This window comes from Populus euphratica, unplaced genomic scaffold (assembly GCF_000495115.2).
Source record: "Populus euphratica unplaced genomic scaffold, PopEup_1.0 scaffold5.1, whole genome shotgun sequence".
Classification (NCBI taxonomy): Eukaryota; Viridiplantae; Streptophyta; class Magnoliopsida; order Malpighiales; family Salicaceae; genus Populus; species Populus euphratica.
The window spans coordinates 5,263,555-5,280,976 of NW_011499848.1; the positions used below are offsets into that span (position 1 = coordinate 5,263,555).

The 17,422-nt window shown below is 31.2% G+C and overlaps 2 protein-coding genes and 1 long non-coding RNA gene across 6 annotated transcripts; 2 read left to right on the forward strand and 1 right to left on the reverse strand.

The window, feature by feature from the left end:
* Positions 1 to 5,153: 5,153 nt before the first annotated feature.
* LOC105118641 (INO80 complex subunit D-like) lies at positions 5,154 to 9,641 on the reverse strand. 4 transcript variants are annotated; one of them, XM_011016627.1, is made up of 3 exons: positions 9,047 to 9,641; positions 6,542 to 6,937; positions 5,154 to 5,445 (listed from the first exon to the last, which is right to left on the reverse strand). In XM_011016627.1, exons 1-2 carry the CDS (start codon positions 9,544 to 9,546, stop codon positions 6,664 to 6,666), a joined length of 774 nt encoding a protein of 257 aa, XP_011014929.1. In that variant the 5' UTR covers positions 9,547 to 9,641; the 3' UTR covers positions 5,154 to 5,445; positions 6,542 to 6,663. The 4 variants fall into 4 exon arrangements, with proteins under 4 accessions (XP_011014929.1, XP_011014951.1, XP_011014946.1 ...); XM_011016649.1 differs by having other exon boundaries at positions 5,154 to 5,713; XM_011016644.1 differs by having other exon boundaries at positions 5,154 to 5,748.
* Positions 5,782 to 6,484, forward strand: LOC105118634 (uncharacterized). Its single transcript, XR_840992.1, has 2 exons — positions 5,782 to 5,861; positions 5,920 to 6,484. It is a non-coding gene; the product is annotated as an uncharacterized LOC105118634 (long non-coding RNA).
* Positions 9,642 to 12,590: 2,949 nt separating the features above from the next.
* Positions 12,591 to 14,950, forward strand: LOC105118626 (probable ubiquitin-like-specific protease 2A). The gene is made up of 7 exons (XM_011016611.1): positions 12,591 to 12,800; positions 13,505 to 13,751; positions 13,831 to 13,998; positions 14,084 to 14,215; positions 14,297 to 14,378; positions 14,461 to 14,571; positions 14,660 to 14,950. The coding sequence occupies exons 1-7, from the start codon at positions 12,725 to 12,727 to the stop codon at positions 14,738 to 14,740; spliced, it is 897 nt and encodes a 298-aa protein (XP_011014913.1). The 5' UTR covers positions 12,591 to 12,724; the 3' UTR covers positions 14,741 to 14,950.
* Positions 14,951 to 17,422: the final 2,472 nt, after the last annotated feature.

Consider the following 17,422-nt stretch of genomic DNA (forward strand, 5'->3'; position numbering starts at 1 on the left):
GAAAAACAATCTTTACTATTTCCTGAAAAATAAAAAATATTTTTTTGATATATTTTTTTATTAAAATTGTTAAATAATTTTTAAATTTTTTTATAATAGTACATTAAAAACATAAAAAATACTAAAAAATATTTTTTAAATATTTTTTTAAACTAGATGTACTTTTAAATCATATCAAAACATAGTGTAAACAATGATTTAGAAATCCAAATGTGAAAAATGGGAGAATAAATTAACTTTCGATCAAATTATCCTGGGTTAATTAGGTGACACGTCCAGTTAACCAAATTAATCAACAGTTGGACAAGTGAAATTTGGGTTCAAATTGGGCCCTTTTTTTCTGTTTTTTTTTTTTTTTTGGGGGTGTGGGGATTGAATTCATGGGTTGTTTCCTGTAAGGCATGCAGCTTAAGCTAGCTGTGGAGTTTTAAGCAACAGGGGATCAAGAAGGTTTGCAGATACAATGGCAGCTGACAGCGATGAAACTCACCAATTAGCCCTAGCCCTTTTTCTTGATGTATGTTTTGGGGTTAAAAAACAGAGAGGCTAAAGACAATCTTCGCTGCAATAAAAAGCATTCTAACATATCCCAATTCCACTTCTTCGTTTTTTTTTTTTATATATATATAAATTATATTCAAATTTAAGGCTTAAATTTTTTAAAAGGAAGCTGCTGCATTTTTAAACAATATCTTATTCAATTATACTTCTAGATGTTATGATAAAAGGTGTTAATGCTACTCGTAGCAGTCAGCCACAAGCCACAGGAACAGGCTAGAGGGATGTCCCACCCATTGATAGCACGTAGCAGTCAGCCAGCCGACATGTACTGAGCTAATCGGAAAATTAGTAGGGCTTTCAAATGCTGGCAATTCTGTGTTCAATTGCTTCTTTATTTTCCCCTTTTAAAATTATTCAAAACGACGGTCCTTCTTTTGTTTGTAGTAATTGTGAGGAGAACGTGCTCGTCTTGGGTTTTCCTGGTAAACAAATTATTATATTTATCTTTGTAAAAATATTTTTTATTTAAAAAAATATTTTTTATTTTTTAAAAAATTAATACATCAAAACAATTTAAAATACTAAAAAATCTTAATTCGAAGAAAAAACATTTCAGTTTTGCAAAAATACTTTACAACTGTAAAAATAAATGTGATTTTTGTGTCTTATTAATATTATGTTCTCGATTTATTTGGGTGCATTTTAAAAGTATATTTTTTTAAAAAAATATTAAATTAATTTTTTTGTTTTTTTATTATTTTGATATGGTGATGTAAAAAAATATAAAAAAAATACTTTAATATATTTTAAAAAATTAAAAAATATATTACACTATAATATCAATAAATAAATAAATATATATAAAAAAGATAGTTGTACTTGCCAGCAATATACAATTCAAAGCAAAACTCAAAAAATATTAAAAAAATGATATATGTTTATAGGTTGTTTTGCTAAAAACAACTCTACCTATTAGATTGTATTTTTCAAAACCAAGGCAGTATGTAGGTTGCCATGCTGAGTCCACTTTTGGGAACAGATATAGAGCTTGTACTCTTTCGTACACCGCAGCCTGTGTAGTTTTTTTATATTGTTACTAATAGTTCAATTTAATGGGATGAGCAGCAAACCGTGAACATGTGCTGTTTTAAAAATATTTTATGGGCTGTGTGTTTTTTCATTTGTTTTATATAAAATTATTTTAATTTAATATATAGAGTTATGGATTTCATGATGTAACTCAAGTTAATTTAAATGATTTTTTTATTTATATTTTATGAAGTTATTTTAATTATATTTCATAAATTATAGATTTGACAAATTAACTAAAATTTTTATATTATTTTTTTAATTTTATCATTTATCATTAATTGAAAATTAAAATTCATAATTTATTTTATTTTTATTTTTTTATAGGATTATTAAAGTCTTTTGACATTGATCATGGATTTAACAAATTAATTTGGATTGACCTAAGTTTTTTTTTCCAACACCGAATTGATTTAAATTTAAATTTTTTAATTTGTTTTGATATGTTTTAAATGGGTTTATCATAAACTTATTATTCAAGTTGTGAATTTAATAGGTTAATTCAAGTTGTCACGAGTTAATTTATTATGTTGTTATCTCAGTATTTTTTTAAAAATATCATTTTAAATTTTTTTAATTAAATGATTTTTTTATTAATTTTCTATAATATTTTTAAATATATAAAATCTGCTGGGTTACATTAAGTCAATTTTATAAGATTTAATTTTTTTTACTATAAAAAACGTTAGTAATATATATATACATTAAAAGAAATTAATTATACCCATAACGGTCCACGGTTGAACGATACATAGGCTTTCGAATTCGCCTGTGTTCAGTTATGAAATCTCAATATCAGTTGGCGCACTCATTTCATTCTTTTTTCCCCGCCACCTAGTTTATCGCCGTCCTTACAAATCATAATCATACACTCCATGAATAATCCAGACGGCCTAACTCTCCCTTTCCTGTTGAATTTATGTATGAAAAGGTAATGGCCCCAATCTTCCCCATCTTCTCAGCTACTCACTTTATTTAAAAGATATTTTTTAAACAATTTAATATTTTTTATTTTTATTTTAAATTGATTTTTTTAGTATTTTTAGATTATTTTAATGTGTTAATATTAAAAATATTTTAAAAAAAATAAAAAAAAATATTATTTTAATATATTTATAAATAAAAAACACGTTTTAAAAATAAGGGCAGCAATACTTTCATGACGCTAGAATCTACCTGTGTAAACGCCTCTCACGAGTGCTGACAAGGGTTCATCTCGTAACTGTCATAATTCCATTCTCCTAGGTGACGTTTTCTCGCAGACCAAATACACTCAATTCCATTGCAGTCAGAGCTGCGGCGGTAGTCACCCAGCAGCATTTTCAGAATTCCTCGCGGTGGGGCTCGCACATTAATTAGCCGTAGGTGGACAGAGAGGGACTGGAAGAGGGAGCGTTGCTCGGACTCGACAGAGTGGGCTCTTCATCACAACCTGGATGATGCCACCACCACGCACAGAGGGACTACACGCACCAGCTCCCCGCCTTTCGTTAATGCTAGCCAGCTACAATTTCGGCTTTAATGCGAACAGTTAGCCTTTCAATTTCTTCAAGCTTGATTGATTGAATTGTATAGTTGAGGGGTGACGAGGACAGTTTAGCATCTGGGTTTCTGAAGCTCAGACCGTTACTTAAGAAATAAGTATCTCTTTACTCGTCTCTTTAATGAATGAATCACTTTTCTTGATCAAATAATCAAGAACAGCTAGAATAGGAGCCAGTCAGTCATTGCCACGAATCTTTACAGCTATTAATATCTCTGTACTATTTCCTTGATTATAAATAAATGCAGCATCTTGAGCAATGATCACCGTATGAAAGAGGCAGCCTGATCTTTTCAACTGCTCGAATGGAGATCGATGATGGAATTGAAAAACTAGCGAAATAAATCTCTCCATGTTTTTTATTTTTATTTTAAAACACAGAATTTTATTTCTGAAATGCATTAACCTCCTTTCCATAGATAATTTTATTTCGACACATTTGCTATTTCAAATGAAAACTTCTCAATCAACCTCCTTTCCATAGATGAAAATGCCCGAAATTGGGTATGTGATATATGGGAACCTAGCCAGTTCATTTACACGCACGCATATAAAAGCTATTCCACTCATGTTTCGTGGCGGGTTGTAAATAATTTTTTACAAGAACTTGAGTATATTGGTTATTTTGATACGTTTTCTTATATAAAAAATTATAAGTATAATATCCCAATAGCTAGACTTTTATTTTATTCAATCAAGAGGTGAAGTGATAATTTCATTGTAGCCTTCGGCAATGAACCATGTCCATGACTCCAATAGAAAAACCCACGCCATATAATTTTATACTACGTAGCACCCTTAATAGTTATGCAATACTGTAGCCAAAGAAATTATATGGACACAGTTATCAAGTTAGGGCATTGAAAGAAAACATTGGGCAAGGATAGTTTAGCATTTAATGGCATGCATATATTTTTACCCGATTCTGTATACTGAGTAAGTTTGCTTATCCCTGACAGATTGAACAGATTTATTCAGAAGAAATCGCTTTATTAAAGGGCCTTTAATACCAAAACCTGATTGCTCAATAAATTTTCTAATTAATTTGGTGAGATGACAGGTATACGGGTATTGTTTGCACCATGCTATGCTATTGGAGGATACTCTTTTTTCTTTTTTTTTTCCTGATCATTAACACATCTTTCAAAATTTTGAATACTTTTTAGTGAAATATATCTCATTAACGATTTATATCAATTCTTTAGCATTTTCTGGTTATCGGGCGATAAGTAGTAATTAACTATTTATTTTATATAATTATGAACAACAGGCAACTGCCAAATAATTAAAAGTTCATTTTCACATTGTTAAAAACTAGCCATAAACGCCTTAACGGATCACTGGACCTGGTTACCTACAATACAAACTCTTATTTCCTGGTGCTTCCCATGGTAATACGTTTCAAAGCCTAGCAGCTAGGCAATGGGTTCCTGGATCATATCTTCATCACTGCCAAGTAATTAGTTGAATGAAAGCAGCTCCAAGTTGGAAGGTTTAGGAGCCAGCCCATTTGCAACATGTAGCCAGTATAGTTTAAATTGGCCTTGATGCCAGGGGAACCTTCCAAACATCAAACTTCATGTTCTTTGGATCGCAGCATTCCCATTCAGGATCAGACTTCTGATTGCTTGTCACGATACATCACGGTGACGTATGATAGCATACCATCTCCTTTCCTTTGGCAGCTCCAATTATAAAAACGCTAAATATTAATAAATAAATAAAGCAAGCACAGCATGTACAAATAATACTATATATATATATATATATTAAAACAAAAGCACACCGCAGTATAGAATGATACTCGTGCGGGGCAATCAGAAGATATGCACTCCTTGGTGGGGGTGCACCCTTCAGGAAGGGGATTCTTGCACCAAATTGGTGGCTATCACCAATCTAGGAAAAGGTGTTTACCTAAATCTGGTGTTCGTTTGCTCATGTCCATAATTTATGCCCTATAACCTCACCCCCTGAGAATTTCATGGTTGTCATATCATTAGGTAATCAAGGAGAGCATATCGAGCCGAACAATGAATTTTAGTTCCACAATCTACGCATTGTTTATGTGATAACATTAAACATCAACAATTCAAGTAAAAAGGAAATACAAAATTGCTGCTTCCCGAAACTTCTTCAAATGTCAATCAAATACACTATAACCACTCCACTACTTATTACTAATTGCATGGAATATATATCTCCAATTACATCATCAGCGGTCCTCAATTGCAGAGATTGCCGAGCCTGAATTTTGATGCATCAAACTAAATTAATCATCTCAGAAGCATATGTATTATGTACATCCGAAACACCTACAGCCAAAAAAGATAGATGTCAACTAAAGAAAAGAAAACCAAGAATCATTGCCTATGACAAAACCCATTCACAACTTCATATTTTGGGGGTTGGACTGGTTTCAACTGGGTCTCAGACTCTCAACAAGTTGTTGCAAGCAAATGACAGACAGCTGGCAGCTCCGTGTTGAAAACTGGAAGACAAGAAGTTGACCGCCATGTCTATCACTTGATTGACTTTGTAGTTCAGTGTGTGCAAAGGTGGCTTGTTTGAAATCCAAAGGCACTGCACCATTTCAACTCGGTGTCAATTGATGTAAACTGCCATTTGGTCCACAAACAGTTTGTTAACACTGTTCATAGAACAAAAGAGAGCTAGTAGACGCAAAATCATGCAAATGAACTTGAAATGAAAACAGATTTTAACCAAATGCATCGTAGAAAAATGCCCCTTGCAAATGAACTTAAAGGACTCCTGAACCTTGCAAATACATAAGCCATAGGGATCCTGAACAAACACCAACTCTTCAGTTTTATTTGAATAACTTGGATTGATGTGTAGCAATTACCTATTTCAGCAAAGTTACACAGTTTCTCCAGTTTAGTTCCGAAGATATGCCAAAGCTGATTCGAAGTACTGACTATACTATCTATAAACACAATAGCACTTGAAAGTAATGTACTTGTTGGGAGACAAGCTTTTGAAATGCGAAGTAAATGAGCAGAGGTTACCAAATAGCACATCGCAAATCTTAAACCTTTCACAAGGTCAAAAGCTACAAGATAATGAGAACGGGACTGAGTTCAGGATTCACAGGGGCTTACAAGTATAGTGACACAAAAAGCTTGAGGCAATTTTGAGGCTTCCGGAACAAAATTTCACAAGAATATCGATGATTACATAAAACTGAATTATACAGCAGCTAGAGCCATCACTCAAGCAACATTGCTCACTAAAACGACAAAAAAGTGACTAGTCATTTTCCTCAAACAGGTGTGATGTGTAGGAGTTTCTATGATTCTTGAAACAATATATTGATTCTTGTTTTAAAAAAAATACAAATTAAACAGAGATATTTATAGAAGTATAAAGAACTCAAATAGAAATGAGTACCTCTAATATGCACAAAGTATTTTGTCCCAAGGCATATGATCAATGTCCTGAGCTCCCTTCCAATCATTGATATTACCTAATTTTTGTCCTTCATCAACAGCTCTAAGTCATACACAGTGAAATCAAGAGCCTTGGGAAATTTTATTCTCCTTGATGTGATCTTCAGATACATTTTCCTTCAGTGCAGCCCTTCTTTTGGTTTGGATTTGGCGGACAAATTCCGTGACTATCACATGCAATTTAGGAGCAAGCTTACTCGGCGAAGAGACACTGAGACCTGCCTTTTTCAAGGCTCTTGTTACAAGTCTTTCAGCCTTTTGACAATGCATTGGGCAGAGGGAGGGGACAGTTGATATCAGAGCTGGTTTCCCACAAAGTACACGCCTTCCCTGTGCACTGAATATCCAGAGTACAGTAAGGATACAAATATCCAATCAGCCAAAGAAAAAGCAATATTCGCAATGAAGAAAAAGTAGTAGCAAGTCACAGGTAATGACAACATAACTCCTCTTGTAGCAATGTATTCTGAACAACACAAATGGTGCCAATATGAACATCATACTCTCTTTCATGGTGTGTGAACTTATAATAAAAGTTAAAACACAATATTAGTGTGTAGCTTAACATCAATGTCCTGAGCCAGAACCTAATAACATGTTGGTAAAATTAAACTGTTAAATGTCAAAACATCTCTCCTACAAGTGCACTCTCGGTTGACAAACATATTCATAACCGTTTAGCACACTGCCTTCCCAGTCCTTTTTTGGCTTGTGATTTCCACCTCACTAAATAAACCAAGCCATGACTTGTTTGAGGTCCTCTAAATCAATCTCCTTCCAAGAAATTGCAACAAAATCTTTTAATATGCTTGTGATATATTAAACTGCATGCATAGGAGAAGAAAGATGCAGGAATATCTTTTTAAGGAAATCTCAAAAACAGGATAGCTAATTTTTTGAAGAGCAGAGCCACCAACATTGCTTTCTCTAAGAATGATTAGACACCTAATCAAATCCATCGTTTTAAAGCAATTTTTAGCTCAGCTTTGTTCCCATAAAAGGTACAAATACCCAAAGCACATGTTCCAAGAATAATTGATCATAAAAGCTGTCCTAGACTGTCATGATCATTAATTTCTGGTTTATACTTTGCATCCTAAACTCTTAAAGAAAATAAACCAGAGACCCTTAGAAATTCTTAAATAAACAGGTCCTGCACTTTGCTTACATCGCAAAAATGCCTTTAGATTACAGCATAAGCAGATTATGGTTTTCACTTGCTTATAGAGATGCAAACTCGTGAGACAATACCTTACTGTTGTGCCCATATGAGTTCACATAAAAGGGTCATATATGACAAAAAGTCCAATTTCCAAGAGCTGAAAACTAATGGGAAAAGGGCCAGAAATTTTTCCCATGGCTTAATCAATAGCATATATATTCTATACAATTAACAGAATATGCTGCCAGTGATCTCCTTTTAATGAAAAAAAATCTTCATATCCTAGCACACAAACTTTTGCACAGGGCAGTCAATGAAAAGGTGCACAGGTTTTCAAAGAGAGTGAATGAAAATACTACTTCGAAACAACAAAATGCAAGACACTGCCTTTTTATTCTTCATTCTATAAAGCAAGACACTATTGCTATCTAGCATGGAAGATCACCAAATTAAACAAAAAAATCAACAATTTGAAAAACATCTTTAATCATCAGCCTAAGTTGACCAGCAGAATAAATTTAGTTCAAATAACCACCAATAACCCTATATGATAAGCAACACATTTATCAGTTCTGTCTCACTAAAATTCCACTTGAACACTGAAAACAAGGAAAAATATAAAGGCCACTGGATCAGAAATCATGTAAAAAAAGCACTCTCTCTTCCTGCATCGTTCGCTGACCAAGGGAAACACAAAAGAAAAAAAAAAAGGCATAGTGAAGCAAAGCATGCAGGCCGTGCAGATAGTATGTTAGTTAAGATGGGCTTTTGACTTTTTTATATTCCAAGATAACATACATACACAAATGTAGAGTTAATTTTCTTGTCATTCTAGTTTCTCAATAAATATCATGTCACTCTTATTTCTCAACAATGTTTGCATTTGTTTCTCATCCTTAACATTCCAAATAATCAAGCAAAGACTCAAAACCATCATGTGAAGCCAATTAGACATGTATTTACAGGTATTGACAAAAACAAGCATCCAGGAGATAAAAAGCATCCAGAGGAAAAGGAAATTGAAACTGATCGGACGCTTAAACCCTAATCACCTTAATCTTCGTATCATTTTCTCGTAGTTAACATTCTCTGAAGCCAGAATCCTATTCGAATCAATAAATTATCAGCTCGTACAGAATCCACAATATTTACCTCACTGTCCAACATCTTAAGTCTCAATACACAACCTAGTAAGCAACTTAAACTAGCCCAAACACAGCAAAACCGTATGAGATTCAAACAAACAAAAGCATAAATAATGAATAAATAAATAAACAATCATACCTTTTAACAACATAGGCGCAGCCTTTATAAAGCTTTTGTTTAGAATCCGATAATATATGTGTATAACAGAACGTCGTTAAAGCCATCGCTTTCGCTTTACACCCGCTAGCCGAGCATTTCCTTACCCCTTCCTCCTCTCTCTCCTCCGTCTCCACTTCATCGCCGCCATTAATCCCTAATTTCGTATTCCATTCAAAATTCTCTTTATCACTGTTAAGATCTCTCTTTCTTTTCTTGTTTTTCTCATCTTCTTTATATGGACTTTTCCCATGTATCCAGTAATACTCTTTGTGTTTGATTTTAAGCTCTTCCATTAAGGTCCAGTAATGGGCTCGGAAGATCTGAGCGAGTTGCTTTAATCGGCGAGATCGCCGAGTTAGGAGTTCTTGGTGAGTTAGGTACGCTGAAGATGAGAGAGCTGCGTCTTCATCTGCGCCGTCGATTCTGATGGGATCGGAAGGTTGTGGAGGCGGCGGCGGTGGTGAAGGGGGGTTGGCCATGGGTGAATTAGGAGTTTGCGCTTCAGCTGGAAGGAAAGACGTTTAGTAGTGTCCTCGTGTCGGTTGCGGTTTCTTTTATTCTAATTTGACAATTAGAGTACGAATGGTATTGTGTTAGATTTGGTAGTGCCGTGTGGAAAAATTATTTTACAAACAGGTCTTTTAGTTGGAGTTTATTTGATATCATTAAAATTAAATTAAAATTGTATAAAAAAAAGTTTAATATATCTGGTTAGTATTATTTTTTAAATTGAGATTATAAAATAATTTTAATAAATATATATTAATATTAATTATTTTTAATTTAAATATTGTATATTTAATTACTACTATTATATTATTAAATAAATAATATTTTATATAAAATATTTTTATTATTCAATTAAATTATTTATAATTTTATTACATATAAAATGTACCAAATAAAAATTATAATTTTTTTGATTTTTTAAATACATAATAATATCAAATAAAATATAATTATAAATAAAATTGAAATTGTGATCAAATTTTATAAATACTGGATTATTAAGTGATTTTTATTTAATTTATATAGTGTAATTTAATAATATTAAATATTTGTTTTTTAAATAAAAATAATTAAAAATAAAATATATATTTTTTATTTTATTTTATCAAATCTTACTTTATTCAATATATTTAACTTTAAATGCAGTCTAATTTAACTAGAATAATAAAAGATGATTTTATTATTCACATAAATAGTAAATTCATCTTTTATTATTCACTCTTCGTGTAAGCAGTGAAGAGCAGCTTTTTATCCCCCTATTTTACAAACACAAAATACTAATAGGATTCATAAATAATAAATAATATATATTTTTATTGTCAAACATGTAGTTTTGACGTTTTGTTTCGAACACAAATACAACCTCCTAAACAAATCTCTCTTGTTCTACTCTGGACTTTGATGGTTTCAAATTTTCAATATCGCTCTATTAATTCCGAAAAGTTACAATGTAGCTCACAATCTCGAGCAGCGAATAAAAGTTGATGAAAAGTCTATTTTTTAAAATATTTTTCCCTTTATTTTTCTATCCTAAGAACACGTGCATTTAGAATAATGTTAAAAAAATTATTTTTTTCTAAAAAAATGGGTTCATAACAAAGAATAAGTTGATTTAAATTAAATTGTCGATCTTACAATATAAATCACAAAATAAAAATAATTCAATAAAAAATTATATTTTTAAAAAACAACATCAAATGATTAAATAAAAAAATAAGTAAAAAAAATTTCAATTTATACTAATTTCCGCAACTTGTGTTATTAGGCTGAAAACATTTTATATAAAAGAACAATAAACTTAATTTCTACTTAAATAAATATTAAATTTAAAATTTTTTAGAAAATAAATACAAAACAAAACAAAATTATAAGAAGGAGAATTAAAATTGAAATAAAAAACTAAATTAAAAAGCAAGTGTAATTTTTTGATTAGATAGTAAAATTTTTAAAAATAGCAAAAAAACTTATAAAGAATAAAAAAAATAAGAATTAAATTAAAAAAAGAAGAAGCATATCACAAATTAACAAGTTAGATTTCATAGAAGGGCCGGAAGAAAAATAAAAATAAAAAGTGCTAGAAGTTAACATCTCAATAACTACGGGTATGACTCAGGATTTTTGAATAGTAAGCTTGATTTCAAGGGAAAGAGATAAAAAAATATATCACTGACATTACAACACCGTTAACCGCATACGAGGAATATCCTGACGCGCAATGCTTCTACCATGAAAGTTGGTTTTCAGTGCATGTTTAGCATGCACCGACTTTTTTTTAAAATATATTTTATATTTATAAAAAAAAATAGATTATTTTTATTTAAATTAGTTATAACTATAAAAATAATATAAAAAAAGCCATTGCAAGTTAGTTTTAAAATTATTTTTTTTCAAAAATATTTTTCTTCATAATGTGTTTTTAAATTACGAGAAGGCATATCTATCTTTATTCAACCCAACAATAACAAGCTTCAATCTCATGGAGAGAATGTATTAAACTGTCTTGATTGTCTTGCCAGACCGTAACTCTAAGTATAAACATGTTCACTCAAGAAGTATTACTCAAAATTAAAATTAAAATAACCTAAACATGAACCCCAAACTTACAAGTCCAAGCAAGATATTTTTTGAACTCAACGATCCAAGATACAACTTATCCTGTATTTTATTTAGTTATTTTTTTTATGGGAATATTTTACTTTATCTGTGCTTGAAAACAATAAAAAAGCAACAGTGCACATACCAGGCCCCTGCATTTTTCTAACTACGAGACAACAAGAACGAATTCTGTGATAAAATCTTAACCATTTGTTGGTGTTATTTTTTTGAACACACAAGTGAAATCCATAAACATTATATATTATCTGGAAAACTGGCCTGGTTAGATTATGCGTAACAACAACATTGCTATTCTATCATATTTGACTAGGTAGACGTGATTTTTTAAGGATAAATTTAACTATATATTTTTTTAAAAAATTAATTTATATAATTTACGCATCCTTGAAAATATAGTTATTGTTTTTTTATGTCAAAATATATTAAAATAATATTTTTTTATTTAAAAAAAATTATTTTTAAAAAATAACACATCAAACAATCTAAAATATATAAAAAAAATTAAAATTTTTAAAACCACGGGTTTATCATATTTTTAAACAGGCTTGAATTGCGACGTTGCTTTTAATCGATAAATTATTAACTTCAATTGTTAATTAACTATTACTGGTTTACAAGAATTAACTCTAATGTAACTCTCTTTTTTCAATCCTGTATAAAAAATTACCCATTCATTATTTTTATGAATAAGTTGGATTTTAAATAAGAATAAAATTAGTGGTTCGATAACTTTATAAGATTGAAATGGGTCAATCGATGAATTTTTTTTCTCTCGGACAGGGTGAAATTTGGAAGCACATGTATGTAGCTGTCAAAGTTAAGTGTGTAATTGGACAGAAACAGCAAACTTGACGGGGCAAACCGAAGTTTATCTTTTAAAAAACCCACTTGTCTTGAGGTAAATAATTTTTTAAAAAAAAAAAATTGCAAAAAAGTATTATCTTCTGTTCAACAAAAAGCCAACAACCAGCAACGGGGGACCTCTGATGACCGAGAGGCCTCGAGGCTGGTCTGGAGCATAGAAAAGCTAAAATGGGAAGGACACGAAGAACGGGAAGGAAGACAAGACCTTATGGTGGTGGAGTTGTTACAATAGATCTTGAGTCTGGTAAAATTTTTCTACCCATCAAAAAGTTTCTCTCCCTTTTTGCTGTACCAAGTCATGTTTATTAATTTTTATTTTTCATTTTTGTTGTTGATGTCTGTTGTTTTTCATGAATTGTATGAAAAGTTAGTGTTTTGTTGTCTGGATTATCATGGGTTTGCAATCTGTGTTCTTCTCAGCCACCCACAACACTAAAACACAAGTAAAGCTTGAAGCTTTAACTGGACTAGAACTTCAGGACTTGAAAAAAAGATAAATTAATTGAAGCTGCACATGGATTATTAGTTGAAGTTGCACCATGGGTTTTTCACCGTGGAATTGCTTGTGACCCTCAGAACTAGAAGGAACCCACAAATGATTTATTGATTCTACTGGATATGAACTATAATGTTCTTTGCTCATGGCTAGCCTTTGGAAATTCTCATGCTCACGATAGTGAGTCTTAAACCATCGAGGTATTTGTTTATCTTTCTTAACGAAGTCTTTTTTCTCGATAAATATTCTGTTTTTAGAACACTGGAAGGCTGGCCATAACTATGTCAAAAGATTGGAAGAGTTTTAACAGGCTAGTCTTATTGTTTTCTAACTAACATGATAATTTGTATATAGGATTTAGAAATTCTAGATTCTCTGCCTTTTACCAATCCATTTGCGCAAGTTTTGCGTGAGCGATGAATTGTGAAATTTGACTTGTTGTGCTTTTACAGAGGGTTGCACAGATCAACCTTCAAAACATCGCACATGTTGGAAGCATATCCAAGCTCTTATGCATGCTCGAAGAACGAGGATAACCAAACAACAAGCTGAAGAGATTGAAAGCTTTAAATTAACATCCCCATGCTTTTTACAGACAATTCCTTGCCGTGAGCGATCAAAGAAAAGATTCAAGCGCAATAATGCAGTCTCAAAACTGAAAAAAGAGCTAGATAGTGTTTCTTTCAACTGCTACATGGAGTGAGTTGGTCCTTCCTATTATGGTAAGGTAGACTGATATACAAATTTATTGACTGTGCTATCTCTCTGGAATGTGTAGAAATTTGTGGAAGAGCTTCTCAGAAGACAAGAAGATGTCCTTCGCATACCTCGACAGCTTATGGTTTACCATGTATACAGAAGCATCCTCTGGAGTGAAAGTCCTGGAATGGATCAAGAGGAAAGACATCTTTTCAAAGAAATATGTTCTTGTTCCTATTGTTCGCTGGTAGGTATTTCTGGTAGCTGGTCAACTTGATATCGTGCTTTGTGTTAGTGCATATGATTTTACTGCTTGAAATCATTCTCTTTAGGTGTCACTGGAGCCTCTTGATCTTCTGCCACTTTGGTGAGAGTTTGCTATCAGAAAACATAGCACCATGCATGTTGCTACTGGATTCACTTGAGATGGCAAATCCTAAGCGGCTTGAACCAGACATAAGAAAGTATGTGTTATGCTTTTGTGAAAACAGTTTTTTTCTTTCCGGGTTATAGTAGTCAAATATTTGTTAGCGCTCCATTTCCAGGTTTGTATGGGACATCTACGAAGTAGAGGGCAGGACTGAAAACAAGCATATGATTTCTCAGATTCCATTATTGGTGCCTAAGGTGAACTTGGCATTGGTCCTTGAAAACTTCCTATTTATATCTGCTTGGATATTCACTCACGTATGTTTTTGGAATTTTCCAGGTGCCACAACAGAGAAATGGTGTAGAATGTGGCAACTATGTCCTCAACTTTATAAATTTGTTTGTGCGAGATGCTCCCGAGAACTTTTGCATGGAGGGTTACCCTTATTTTGTAGGTTTTTCCTGTTGCTGGCACGTTTATTAAATGAAGCAAGTATCGTGTGTTTTCGTGATTGAGCGTTATTTGCTTTAAACTGCAGATGAAAGACAATTGGTTCAGTCCTGAAGGATTGGAGCACTTCTGCGAGAAACTTGAATCCCTTGAAAGCGATATCCTTTAGTTCTACAAGATCTAACAGTGATATTATCGTTTGTGTCGCTAACAACACTGATTGCTTGTATTATTCTTGGTTATATGATGAGATTAGGGGCAGACAATGATTGGTCAATCACGCAAGAGGTGTATATATTGCAGGTTCTGCTCTAGGTTCCTAACTATAAGTATTTCCTTGATGTCTTACATTTATTGTATAAAAAGCTATCATGAAGATGATCTGGTCTTGTTTTTTAAAATTAATTTTGAAAAAAATTATTTCTTTATTTTAAATTAATATATTTTTATGTTTTGACATCATTTGATGAGTTATGTGTTAGAGAATAATATAAATCATATTCTGGAACTTTACTTAATAGCTTAAGATTTTTTGTTGAGATGGTTTTTTAATATGGTATCAAAGTCTTGATGATCAAGTGGTCATGAATTCGAATTTTATTATTTTTATTTATTTGATAAAAATGAAATATAAGGTAATATGAGCCTATGTAAATTTTAAGTTCAAAGTAGAGGGGTTCAAAGTAGAGGGGGTGTGTTAAATAATAATATAAATTATATTCTGAAATTTTACTAAAGTAGAGGGGGGTGTGTTAGATAATAATATAAATTATATTCTGAAATTTTACTTAACAACTTAATCTTTTAGGTTGAAATGGTTCTGATATTAAAAAATAATTTTTAAAAAATAAAAAAATATTAATTTAATATATTTAAAAAAAATATTTTAAAAACTAATTATTATAATATTTTTAATCATATTAGTGATATTAGTGATGATAAAGGTACCAGGTTATAGATTAGTGATTACTCGGACTTGATACAGTCATTCACTGGTAGGTTTGAGGGCAGGAAAGCTCAAACCTTACCAAGCTTTCAACTTTTCTGTGATCATCCTTCTCTGGAAACAGGCCAGGCTTTGAGAAGTTCCAGAGGTCATTTCTTCCAATCCCGTATACCCATTTTCTGTTTTTGCTGCAGAAGAATGTAGTTTTCTTGCAAACTTGAAGTCTGAGCTGCGTTTCTCATAGCACTGGTTGTTCAGCTTTTGAAGAAAAAGAATGGAGCGCGGTATGTTAAATTCGATAGTATCCTTTTTCTCTATACGACGGTGAAGTTGAACGGTAGTTTCCCCTCCCCTTGTCGGGAAAAAAAAAAGGAAAAATAAAAACAAGAGGTCTCTCCCTATATAGTATATATACGTGTGTTAAAGATGTATTTTTCTAAAATTTTGACGGTCATGTATTCTCGAGTCGGGTTCGGTGTATAGAAATCAAAGCAAGTCTCTCTCGCGCTAGGGTTTACACAACCCAACCTGTATGCATCCTTCATTTAAATTTAACTCGAAATAGTAAATGAGAAATAAATTTATTTACCATCCAAATTAGAAATTACCAAACACTCTGAAAATTAAAATCAATTCACAAGCAAAGATCTGAATTTAATTCATGAAAAAGGAATATCACACCAACAAAGAAATAGTACAACAAGCATAATGCATGGTTATGGCGGGTTTAAAGTGTATCTGAGAACATGGTTTAAATTACATTCTTGAAAATTTTGATTTTTTTATATTTTTAAATTATTTTATAATATTAATATTAAAAATAATTATTTTATTTAAATATATATTTAAATAAAAAATACTTTAAACCGCTATTATTAACTCAATACTAAATCCTAAACATACAGGTATTGCAGCCTCTGATTTATCTCCCGTCCACTCACGATCCGTACAGGTTTTTCTGCTCGTGCCTTGCTTCAAGCGAAGTTCAATCTTGAAATTGAAAGTATCCAGTCTTGAAGATAGATTTGAAGAGCAAGATTGCTCATGGGACTGGGAAGCTAATAACATGCAGCACGGGTAGATGAGACGGCGAGGGTTAGAAGAAGATAAGGAAAGAGACTGTGAAGGATTTTGTAAAAAATAGAGTGTGTTGATAAGGGTATTTTAAAAATGTTAATTTTCATATCAATGCAAATGAAAATTACTATAGTAAATCAGAGGGTATTTGCTTTTATATATTTTTTAGAATTTAATTTTTATTTGGAATTTAAATCTATATCTTCAATAAGATTTAAAATACAAAAAATTTAGGTATTGTAGCTTGCTTTTTTGGCACACTTGAATAAATTTAGGGGTAGAACTATGAGTGGTGATAAAAACAAAATAAACAAATATGGATGACATGCCCTTTTCTATCATTTTTCCCCTTTATTGTCCCCTGTTTTTTTTCTTGTTAGTCCAAAAAAAATAGATTATATTCATTTACTTTGTTATTTTTTACATGGTTTTAAACACAATTATAAATTTTTATTTCAATTTTAATAATTCTAGTTTCAATTATTACATATATGACATGAAAATAATAATATTAATAATAATTTTTTCATAAAAATTAAATTAAAATAATTTTTAAATTTTTAAATAAATTATAAATATAATTTTATCACATTTATCATCTTGTTATATTTTAATCAGGCATGAAATTTGAATATGTTATTTGATATGTTTTATCAACTAAATGTAATAATTATATAATATCTTTTCACTAAAAATAATAATTGGAGTTAAAAATTTTATTTTTATTAAGATAAATAAAAGACATGTTAATAAAAATAATTCTATATTAAAAGATTTTCTTTTCTTTTTAAAATCACTAATTTAATAACAATGATAAAAAAATCTTCA

Excerpts from the sequence above, each read along its gene's own strand:
- LOC105118641 (XM_011016627.1), bottom strand. The coding sequence starts at position 9,546 with ATGGCCAACCCCCCTTCACCACCGCCGCCGCCTCCACAACCTTCCGAT. Across the intron at positions 6,938-9,046 it reads TGCGCCTATGTTGTTAAAAG|TGCACAGGGAAGGCGTGTAC; the intron begins GTATGATTGTTT and ends CTGGATATTCAG.
- LOC105118626 (XM_011016611.1), top strand. The coding sequence starts at position 12,725 with ATGGGAAGGACACGAAGAACGGGAAGGAAGACAAGACCTTATGGTGGT. Across the intron at positions 12,801-13,504 it reads TACAATAGATCTTGAGTCTG|AGGGTTGCACAGATCAACCT; the intron begins GTAAAATTTTTC and ends GTGCTTTTACAG. Across the intron at positions 14,572-14,659 it reads TGGAGGGTTACCCTTATTTT|ATGAAAGACAATTGGTTCAG; the intron begins GTAGGTTTTTCC and ends TTTAAACTGCAG.